At 32.8% G+C, this 12,198-nt stretch overlaps 2 protein-coding genes across 3 annotated transcripts in view; both read left to right on the forward strand.

The window, feature by feature from the left end:
* The first annotated feature begins 1,474 nt into the window (after nt 1-1,474).
* LOC106710122 (zinc finger protein 271) lies at nt 1,475-4,481 on the forward strand. Its single transcript, XM_045680973.1, has 3 exons — nt 1,475-2,274; nt 2,627-3,318; nt 3,785-4,481. The coding sequence occupies exons 1-3, from the start codon at nt 1,479-1,481 to the stop codon at nt 4,475-4,477; spliced, it is 2,181 nt and encodes a 726-aa protein (XP_045536929.1). The 5' UTR covers nt 1,475-1,478; the 3' UTR covers nt 4,478-4,481.
* Nucleotides 4,482-6,627: 2,146 nt separating this feature from the next.
* LOC106710083 (1-phosphatidylinositol 4,5-bisphosphate phosphodiesterase) overlaps nt 6,628-12,198 on the forward strand; it is a 43,806-nt gene continuing 38,235 nt past the window's right edge. For both annotated transcript variants that reach the window (XM_045681037.1, XM_045681036.1), the window contains exon 1: nt 6,628-6,821. The gene's annotated coding sequence lies outside the window, so the exon portion shown is untranslated. The remainder of the gene's footprint in view (nt 6,822-12,198) is intronic.

Raw genomic sequence — 12,198 nt, forward strand, 5'->3', positions numbered from 1 at the left:
AGAAGAGGCAATAAACACATGCCTTGTTTCTACCTCTAACGAAAACTAATCTATTAAACCTTTTACATAAACCGTTACATAAGCGAAACGGTTTTACAAAATTCAAAATTAAACAATAATAAACATGGACTGTTTCACTTTGTGCCACGTTAACTGATTTAATATTTAAAGTTCCAAAACTATACACAATAGAACGGCTCGGGGCTTTAAAGTTGCTCAGGTTTATAAACCGCGCGGTTCGCACTATGTTGAGTTAGAAATTAGTTGTATTGTTAGCTTAGTTTTGTTACTCTGTCGACACAAATTCGGTTAAAACTCTCATAAATGGAATAATTTCTTGTAGTTTAAGAGCAATGAAAATTAAAAAGCACTGATTTACGCTACCCTAACGGTTACAGGTTTGGTTGGTTATACTTATATCTATTCGTAATTGTCAGCGGTCACTATCTAAGCATTTAATGTAAAAAACGTAAAATGGTGAAGAAAGTTTACTTACACTTTATAACTTGCGTTTAACTTACGCAATTAAATCAATAATCTATAGATAATTTTATTTCATTAATATTTAACATGAACTGGCACGTACAAAAAGGAAAAGTTTAAGACGTCAAATCAAAACAGCAAATTTTCCTTAATATGAAAAATTGTTAACTTATAGTTCATTTGTTTAGAAATGTAACAAGATTTTGTTACGTAGTGAATTCTTAGTTATTTACTTTGGCGCTAATAATTTAGATTTTAATAGTATATCTACCCACATTTATTTAATTATTTATTGATATCAAAATTTTATTACGTTCGGATACGTGTTGAATATAATAAATTATATTTAACATGATGTTCAATGGGTTAGTAAAAAAAATCCATATGTTTTTTCATGAAATAAATTTTAGAAACCATTAATTTAATCCTGAAAATTAACCTGCGAGTATAAAAAAGAAAAATAAATAAGTAAACGAAAATGAAAGTGAAAAACAAACAAATCGAACGAATCGATTCAGTTTTAATGATATTTTAAGTAAAGTAATTATGTAATTATAAGATGTTAGTTGTCATGGTTGAAATTGACGAACGATATCGTCGTTATTGTAATGAAATGAAATATAAGAAAGAAAAAATAAAATGTAATTTTTTAAAATATTTTTATAATCGATAAATAATATACTTTACATTTTGAATATTGTCGACAAACGTCATTTTTATTACGTCAATTTGCCTTTTCCAAAAAAATGTGGGTAGCTTTGAAAATAAATACGCTCGAACAATATGACATTAAACAAGTACCCACTTGTAACGTTTTCAAATTTTCTCTTGCGACATCTGCAAATTTTAAGTTTTCTAAAATAACAAAGTTAATTATTTTCTTTTATGTGTTAATTTAAATATTGGAAAGATGTGTTCACTTATCATTCTTCCTTTGTCGTGCTCTCGTTAAGTATAAAGACCGCGATTACTTAAGCAACATACTGAAGTTCAACATGGAGATTGTATACCCCATGTTATTGATACCAAAGGAGTGTGTAAAATTGCATCACAACGCCGCACTTCTTGATGACATCATATTAGACATCACCATCACATCACCCAACACTAAAGGTGAAGCTATAAGCATTTATACAGGATGCTGCCATATTAAGTTTACAGATAAAGAATATAATACTCCAAATAAATCAACACAAGGACTAGAATTCATAAATATAGAAGATGCAAAATCAGTTCAAGATGCAGCTGTCCAATCTACATATCCATCCAATGTATGGATAGATCCGGCCCGGAGTCCATACATTTATAACAATTACACAGCAAATGGTCTCCCCCCACAACATTTTGTATACAACCATCAAGCCAACCATGTAACTGTTCAGCAACATAATACATATATAACTCAAAATGTATATAGTTATCCAGAAACCATACATTATGCATCATCCGAAGAATATGGCTTTGAAACTTTAATTAATCAAAACAATGTAACAGATTTGACTCATTTGTTTGATGGCGATGAATTAGAAGAATGTGGTTTGCTGCTAGAAGAAATAACATGTGAGAAAGAGCCTCCAATTTTAACTGAGTCAATTGACTTAGGTCTGCAGAGTGACAATAATGCATTAAAGCAACTTATGTCAAATGGTATTCAAATACCATCAAAACCACAGAAAACAATAATATTTATGGGCCCAGAGTGTGGTCAGACTATCCAGAAGATTGCAGTCAATGATCCATTTTTAATGTGCACCTCAGATGATAATATTGCTTCAAACATTGTTGATATTGGTAAGTGATAAAATCATTTCACATTTATTGATTTGGTAAATTTAATAAAAAACATAAATATAACAATATACATGTACATTTATTGTCATAATTTTTTTTTGTATAAAATACACTATACTTATACTAAAAACAAACAGATGTACAAACAGATAAACAACTTAAATATCTTAAAATACAAGTTCTTAAAATACAAGTAAATCTTATTTTTTTTTAATATTAACAAAATGTAAACATATAAGCATTATGAATATTTCATAGCAGTGTTTTAATTAAAGAATATTTTTATAAATGTAATATTTTTCTTTCTAAATTATTAATGGTTTATCTCAATAACATTTATGTTTTTTTTTAGAAAACAATAACAATAGCAATCAAAAGAAGTACCAGTGTGAAAAATGTGAGAAAATATTTGATCAAATAACAGCATTCAAGCAACACATGGTTGTATCACACGAGCGGAACAAAATACATCACGGCTCTGAGTGCGACAACGAGTTAAAGGTGTTCATCTGTGCCCAGTGCGGGAAGAAGTTAAAGTCGCAAGAGAAGTTTGAATTGCACAGCCGCGGCCACGGCGACCCAGACCTGGAGTGTGAAAAGTGCAACAAAGTTTTCGCGTCTAAATTTAGTTTGCGGACTCACCGTAAGATACACACGCGAAAATATCCATGTCCGAATTGTACGAAATCATTTAACAAACTTGCAGAGTTAAGAACACACCTTGCCAAAACACATCCAAGTCAAAAATGTGATGACTGCGATTTCACAACAAATAACCAAACAGATTTACAAAAGCACGAGAAATGTCACATTTGGCGGGAAAGTAACGAAAATTCGGAATCGTTTTTTCTTGACGATGGTGTCTCTGACATAGAGAATGATTCGGATTCCGGAAATATTTACGAGTTACCGATGGATGTCGATGAAAATGACTCCATTGAAATCGATATAAAAAATGCCAATGATGTTCTTGCTAAAGTGATGTCAAATAAGGTTTTTTTACTCAATGCGAGAAAGGGGAGGCAAAACAAAAGATTTAAAAAGGTATGTTACACTAGTTTTCTCATTAATGGTAAATATATTGCTTTTTAAGAGCGTCGGTGACTCAGGGGTTAAGCACTTGACTTGCAATCTGCAGGTCTTGGGTTCGAATCCCGCCATGTACCAATGTGTTTTTCGATTTTCGATTTACATATGTACATTTATCCGACGTTCTTACGGTGAAGGAAAACATCGTGATGCAACCTGCACATATCTGAGAAGAAATTCAATGATATGTGTGAAGTCAACCAACCCGCACTTGGCCAGCGTGGTTGACTATGGCCTAGTCACCCCTAAATTGGGGTAGGCTCCGAGCCCCTCGGTGGGGACGTATAGTGAGCTGATGATGATGATGATGATATTGCTTTTTAATCAAAACACCAATTCATCATTTTAAGATAGATTGTGTTATCCTGCAATCTTTACATTTCTTCTATAGAACATAATATTACATTTTATATTATTTCAGAGTTGCGATGTCTGTTCAAAAACCTTCACTCGAATTGGAGACCTAAAAAGGCATCTTATCGAGCACGTCATCAAGAGCACCCTGGCAAAGAACCCGGTCAGCAAAGATGGCACTCTCAATATACAATGCGAGGTGTGCCAAGTACAATCCTTCACTAAGGTAGATAAATACAAAGCGCATTTGCGCGAGCACGCAAAGTTAACTTTGTACCAATGCACATTCTGTAACAAATCGTTCAGTGACTCCAGCAACTTCTCGAAACACAAGAAAATTCACGGTACCGCGTACTACCAATGTGACCTATGTCTGAGGAAGTTTAATTCTAAAAAGATGCTCACAAAACACATGCAGTATCACAAGGAAAACACGCCGTTGCCGTGTCGCTACTGTGACAAAACATTTCATTTCGAGTCAATGTTAAATAAACACATCAAAAGCACACACAACAAAGCTGCAGGGACTCGATTCCGCTGTAATTTTTGCCAGGCTTATTATAAAACTTTAAAAGAAAAGTGGGACCACGAATGGTACATTCATAATGTTAGGAAAGTGAAAATCGATTGTGGTATATGCAGTCGTAAGTTCAGAAAGTATGCCGAACTGAAAAGGCACTGCTTAGATAACCACGATTTGGAAATACCACCTGCCAAGATGTTTTTACAGCAACAACAAGATGAAAAGTATCAAATTTAGGAATAATGAAAGGCTGGTCCTTTAAAAACTCAAAATTAGATGACGTTGTATTCAACTTTGATCATTTACTTTTGATGTCGGATTTTATCAAATATTTATGATTTGCTTATGCAATCAATCACAACCACTTAAGGTCAACGTAAATATAATGACTTTGTACCATAAAAGGATAAAAAAAAGTAAAAAAATAAAAAAGTATGTTAGGTATTTATTATGTTTTTCTTATAACTTTGGTAGTCATTTTTAGTGATGTCACTTAGTACGTATAAATTAGTATCTTTTATAACTCAAATATTTTACAGTTGAAACTGTTTGTATTGAAAAACAAAGGAATTGGTTATATTCGCCTCTTTTAACATAAAAACATATTTTAATTTATTCTTGTTAAATTACACTTTTCATACTTCGTGTCTTAACATAGCTAAGTTCCTTAACTAGATTTATGTATTTTGTTACGTATACCATATTTATGCGAGAAATCGAAATGAAATTGGTAAATACACCGATTTTTTACATGAGAACATTAATTTTAGCATTTTTCATTTGTAATGTATTTTATAGTTTCTTTTCTTGTATTTAAATTCAGATTTATATTCATGACCTCTCAGACAATCAGTGTATTCGCCAATTGTATGTAAATAATAGTTATTTAAAGGTTTTTCATAACTAATTTTACACAATTGCGATTATTTTTATAACAATTTTATGATCATTTTCGTCTTTTATTACAAAAGAGTGTTTTTTTGTCATAACATGAGAGGAACAGTAGTTCATCGAATTTTAAATGATCACACGCATACAAATCGATTTTTTCTTAGAACTGGATTTTTGGTACATTTAAATACAATTTTTGTCAGTGTTCTTTATTTTGAAATATGACACTTTTTTTTGTTTCTTCCTACGTAGTAAGGATTGAAATATAGCTATGTGTACTTTACGAAATTATTGCTATCAAGGTTTTTAAATTTCTTCATTTTTTATATTATTTTATTTTTATTTGTCTATATTTTTCATACTTATTACATCGTCTGCCTTTAGAATTAAACTGCTGGTCATTTAAATATTGAGGACAATTCTACCAAAGTGGCATTAGCATACGGTTAAAATGCCACTGCCAATTTTTTAGATGTTCTTCGAATATGCCAACAGTAGGGGCAGATTCTAAAGGCGAATTGACATGAATTTTTTTAAAGCTATTGTTATTTATTATCATTAGGTAAAATGTTTAGAATTAGATTTAATGTTTAGTTTAAAAATATATGAGATATTTTTTAAACCCTTGCTTAAGCAATTTTTCTCATCGCTTACTTTGTAAACGAATTTCACCATTTGTATTTGATAGAGTGGCGTGAAAATAAAAGAGACGGTTTAAAGTTGTGAGTACTCGTTTCGATTTTAAGTTTGAAGATTTTATACCATAGTTTTTATAATCATGTTAAGTGCTGATTTGTCTTTTTCTATTGAGATATGTTGACAATGTTATGTTGTTGGTTTGACCTTTTTTGTTAAATAGATTTATCTATATATTCTACTTACTTTGTCATTTGTTAAAAAATATAGTTACATAACATAATAAATTATGTATGTACTTATCAATTTCAGTGTCTTTAATTTGCCTTAAAAACTACTTTTATTAGTATTTCTTGTTCAGATGAATGATTTTTAGGTGTAGATTAGTAACTACTAATAGCCGGAGCCTTCTATGTATTTTTATTTGTAATAGCTTTTACCCGCGACTCCGTCCGCGCGGATTAAAAAAAATTGAAAACGGGGTAAAAATTATCCTATGTCCTATTCCTGGTTCTAAGCTACCTGCCCACCAATTTTCAGTCAAATCGATTCAGCCGTTCTTGAGTTATAAATAGTGTAACTAACACGACTTTCTTTTATATATATAGATATATAGATAGTCAATCATTCCATCACTTCTGTATTATTAAAATAAAAACAATATTATAATAAGGTAGGAGGATATGCAAGCAGGTAATTCTTATTGGCCATTTATTACAGAGAATCAGAGAACAGACGCTGTCTTATTCCCGCGCACGACCTTGGTGAGCGGCGCGCGGCGCGGCGGGGGCGCGGCGAGCGCGCACGCGTGGCGACGCCAGCGTCACCTGTTCACTGCTTCACATCGGATTTCCAGTTTTCCACAGTCCGCGAGAACGCGTTCGTGTGGTCGCGTCCCCTCCCTAGCGCGGGAAATATATTATCTGTGCGTGCAATCAACTGTCAATTTGTCAATAATTACACACTTCAAATTTTGTTTTTCGAATTCAATAGATAACAAAACAGTTTGTTCCGAGTGATTATTTCACAGGATCAAAGGTGAATTACAGCTAAGGTTAGTAAACGATTATCTTTAATCTGTCCCGTTCCGTGAATTCGTTGCGATAATAGTTTGGATCCATACAGGATTTGTTTGTTCGGCTGTTTGCTGTTGTAGACCGGGCGTGGATCATTCAGTTTTATAGCTGTCTAGTAATGGAATGGTTTAACGATCGCACAGTCGATGTCTTGAGTAATGGTGCACTTAAAATTCCATTGAATTTGAATTATTTCTTTGTTGTAAGAACACAATTGAGAGCACAACACTGTTGTTTACAACTGAATGTATAGTCTGCTACGACGAACCAATGCTTCATTACGAGTTATTGCGATCGTAAATATAAAATACATAACAATCTGCTTACAATTTGACATATAATTGCAAGTGCTTATTAAGTACTTTTAAGTAAAAAAAAAAAAAACACTTTTTTTTAAGTTTTAAAGACTATTCCAAAACATAGACCGTCGCGATATAAAAATACATTTAGTTGTTTAGATGTTATATCATGCAGCATTATAAAGTAAATATTTATCCGGTTAACTATTTATAAAAATGAGTGAGGAAATTAATAACATCGACTGCAACTTATCGCTTCGTCCGCTTCATTTATTCGCGCGCTAATGGACAAAATAATAATGATTTCTCGTTGATATGCGGAAGTGAGATATAAGATATAATTATGATAATACGAGTATATAACACAATATATATTTGGCGAGATTTCGTTTAGCCATTTTTGAATGGCTATAGGCGACTGATTGACCTGGACGTAGTTAAATCTTATCGGACACACTAGAGTAACTATGGTATCGTTGAAGAGTGACCACAGTACTGCCAGTAACCAGAATAACAGTACAACAATGTACTGTTTAAGGAATACTGGAGTTAAATTACTCACGATGTCAATTAATAAATTAAATGCTATTGAAGTGTAATTAAAATCATGGCGTACTATAGATACATAACAAGCGATTCGAACGCAAAACCAATGTAAGGATTCTGTCTTTGCTTGTCTTCTGCCTTTGTACAATGTAAATAAGACTTTAGACAAAAGTTATTCCATGTTTTGGAATACGACAGTTGGAATTTGAATTCGTCGTTGTGTCTGACTCGGAATCGAGTCCGTACTTACATCGTCAATCAAGTCGAATGGTGGATCCTACGATGTCCATATCCGTATGGATGCTGGAGCTGTAGACGTTTAGTTTAAAGAGTTGGAGTATGATATAGTTTTACTGTTCTTTTATATTTCTTTCTTAGTTTAAGTTCAAAGTCAATCGTTTGTTTACTGGTCGAGATATTAAATGTTACGACTTGTTATTTACGATAAAATTCATTTCCGCTTTGACTTTACCGGTTTTGGTTGACTAATTGAGTCAACGTTGAGGTAATTCATCAAATTATGTACAATTAACCTTATTTATTTGAGTTTGTAGCTGGTACACAATAATTATATTGAAAGAAAAGTTTTTGCGAGAAACATTTTCAATCACCGTACAATTTTTTTTATTTTGTTTAGGTGGATATATGTTGGTTTTCAAATTCAAACGAGACATATTAGATACACATGAAATTATTTAATTTAGCTGAGCACAAACAAATTGAAAATCTATGTGACCAATATTGTGTGACTTATAACATTGGATGGCTAAAAAGTAGAGGAAAACTTAAGAAAGTATAGATAGATTGTGTAAAAGATGATATGCGTATAAAGAGAGTACATTTATTGAAGCCTATATGTACCGACCCTCCATAGGGTAAAGGGCAGGAAAATAATATTATAAAATAGTAATAATATCTGCTATATCTAAAAATACATGGTTAGCGATGTTATGGCGCGTTACACTGATCACTTGGGTCAGTGAGCGTCTAGTTTATTTCCAGCCATCCTTTGTACAGCCACGGGTCATGAGGCTCACATCGCTTTAGATAAAACATTTATTATAATTTAATATTATTATAGTGAAAGTTATAGATGAATAGTTCAGCGCACACGACCGATATCTGATGCACATGAATGGAGACTGATGTCAAGCCTAACTGTGAACGTTTGTCTCTAATTTTTACTAATTATATCGTAACATTTTCAATAATGTAAGGTCATTTTATCACTTTTATGATATGATTTTCTAATAATAATCTATACATATAATTAAAATTGGAGTGTCTGTATGTAATTTGGAAAAAACAACGAAAAGCCAATTTTTTTTCTGTCAGTCCGCAATGCCGCGTTTATCCGTGTAATTTTTATAACTGGTTGGACCGATTTTGACGGAAAGGTAGCTGATGCATGCATACTTTAGACTTTATAAGAGAAGGGGGCAAACGAGCGGTGGGACCACCGGAGTGATTAGCGACGCCCATTGGACCTTTACTACTGAGCAGCATCAACTATTTAAGGGAACAATAAACCTACGACCATTTTGCCTCAGTATACAGTTGTTTCATTTCACAAGTAAACAAGTTTCTCGAATTTAGGTTAAATACACAAGCGACATAAAGTCGCTAGTTAAATCCTTTCAGGCCTACAAATACTGGTGAATTATTAAAAGCCCACTGAAACCTAAATCCTTGCGTTGAACAGACGTCGCCGACAAAACAAACAGCGCGCAGCCACTGATCTCGGCTACCATATTTGTGCTAGTTCGTGTGACCATCATTTAAAAAAAAAATAGTTTTTCTTGTATTAGTTTTTGGATACACAACCTGTGCGATCCATATGTCAACTCCGTATTGAGCCTTCGAAAATGAAGTCCTAGAAAAAAAATTCATTGCTAAATTTTCCATCAGTATTATTGTAATTTAAGTCTGTCAGTTAAATAATTACTTAAAGTCCTAAATACAAATGTGGGGTTAATAAAAAATATATAATTAAGGACTTGTCTCGAACAGAATCATGGTGTCCGTACTCGACGTGAGTAACCACACTGTGTAAACACGGCCACGTGTTCTTATACGTTTAACACAAACGAAAACACTCTAGTGCAAACATTGGACGGACAATGTGCGCTACAACGCCCACCCATCCATTGTAATTGTACTTAGTAAGAAATTTTTATACGTACAGATCATACCTTAATAGCACACAAAATAGGGCAGTTCTTAGTATGAACTAGAAGTACTACAACAAAACTTATTAAACTTAAAAACATTCACATAAACCTCTCATAATAATCTCCCATACAATTATCATCCCCTATTGGTATATTAAATCCTTGAGGGTGAAACTGTTAAAAACGTTGAATGTCGTATTTATTTATATCAAATTAACAGTCTAAAAATACTTCCATACAAATTAACACCCACACTATCAACCCCTTCTAAGTATTTTCGCGTACCTATATGTGTACCAAATTTCTTTTAAATCGGTTCAGTAGTTTTGACATGAAAGCGAGACAGACAGAGTTACTTTCGCATTTATAATATTAGTAAGGTTTAGTAGTTCCTTATAAATCCTAATACCTAATAGTTTTATAATCCAACAATTTCAACATCGCCTATGATAATTTCTAGCATTGTGTTTGAAGTGAGACGACGTGTAAGTAAACAATGCAATTATATCGTTACAAAAAAAATAATTACCAGAATATAATGGAACTTAATATTCCATTCCTTCCTTTGTGCCTATATGTTGTTGACAGACGACTTTCATAAAGTAAGAAACTAAAATAATTCCATCATCATTATCATCAGCTCACTATACGTCCCCACTGAGAGGCTCGGAGCCTACCCTAACTTAGGGGTGACTCGAAAAACACATTGGTACATAGCGGGATTCGAACCCAGAACCTGCAGATTGCAATTCAATTCCTTAACCCTTGAGACACCGACGCACCGAAATTAATTCTAGCAAGCGAATAAATTCGCTAGTTGGCATTTAGGCTTTGAATCTGACAGTCTTTTTTAACATTAATGCTTTAAAGTTGTCAATGGCAGAGTACTATTGATACAAACTAACTGAGAATCAAACATAACCTGTTACAAGAATCCTAACTATAATTACTAGTTGTTTAACTACGCAATATCTAAACCAATATTACGTCATCTGTAGATTGGAGTGCGAAGTTTCGTAATCGTAATGGTTTCTATAGCTGCGCAGTTTCAGAGGTAAATATGTTAATCGCACGTGGATCAAACATGCTACCCCACCGCTATACGCTACTACTACCGACTGAATCATAACAATATGCCGCCGAAATTTCTTCTTCACATTAGAAAGACAAAAGCTCAAGCATGTGTTTTAAAAATCTGTCTATGTTTTTTGTCAAAAAATGAGAGGGAAGATAATATATTTGTTGACAAGTGTTTTGACAATGAAAACCACAGTTAATCTTGACTACACTTGATAGTGATGCACTCACAGTTGTACTCATGAACTTAGTAAAAAATACTTTTTTATTACGTCTATGGCCGTATTCACACATTTGGTCAGCGCGTTCTCCTTCATGCTATTAAACATATTTTTTTCAAAAATAGCTACTTATTAAAAATGGTCCAATAAAACTTTGACGCCTACACCTTTGGGAAATCAGTTCAGATGTGAAAGGGGCCTTAGATAGCTCATGAATAATAATTTGTGATGACGAATAAATTTAACGCTACGGCCATTATTATAACTGGAAGTCCGATAATTTACAACCCTTATTTTTTATAGTTTATTTTTTATTTTTTCAATTACAACCCCTATTAACCCTAGTCAGTACATACCGAGGATCTAGATGATAAAAACCATTGAGGACATTTATCAAAAACATCCGAAAAATTTTCAAATATGTAGCCACACTTCGAATTTGCAAGTGTGCCTATTTTAGTAGGACTTTACAATAGCCTACAACAATGCGATTTATGATTCTATAAAAAAACTTTGAATTAAATCGTCCAGAAAATAAAAATTTTATTTTACGTGACTAACACTGCGATGGGTTGGATAAAGCTATCCGGCTATAGTTCGAAGCTTATCGAATATCTGTATGTGGTTTAAAATTTACAAACTCTGATTTCAACAACTCGCTAACAAGCTAACTTTGTTAACAATGCTCAGTAAAAGTTAGCAAAAATTCAGTTAAAATGTTACTATACTGGATATAACTGTCCCAAAAATGAATGGACACAATAAAAACATTATAAGTAAAAGTAAAAAATTCATGTCTCCGATAAATTTTTACATCCTTTTGATATTATAGGTATATACTTTCTTCTCCATTAATAATTTAAATTTACACTGAACAGATGTATATACGAGTATTATTACAAAATCCCGATTTCGTTGAGGGATAATTTATTCTTAAGAAAAATAACGACTTGGCTAGGGATTACTTAGAGTTGAGGCAGTTGCGTGCCGCCGGCAGTTTGGCACACATTTCACAAAATTGCTCATTTAGTTAATGCAGTG

The sequence above is a fragment of the Papilio machaon genome, chromosome 14, assembly GCF_912999745.1.
Source record: "Papilio machaon chromosome 14, ilPapMach1.1, whole genome shotgun sequence".
In the NCBI taxonomy this organism is placed as follows: Eukaryota; Metazoa; Arthropoda; class Insecta; order Lepidoptera; family Papilionidae; genus Papilio; species Papilio machaon.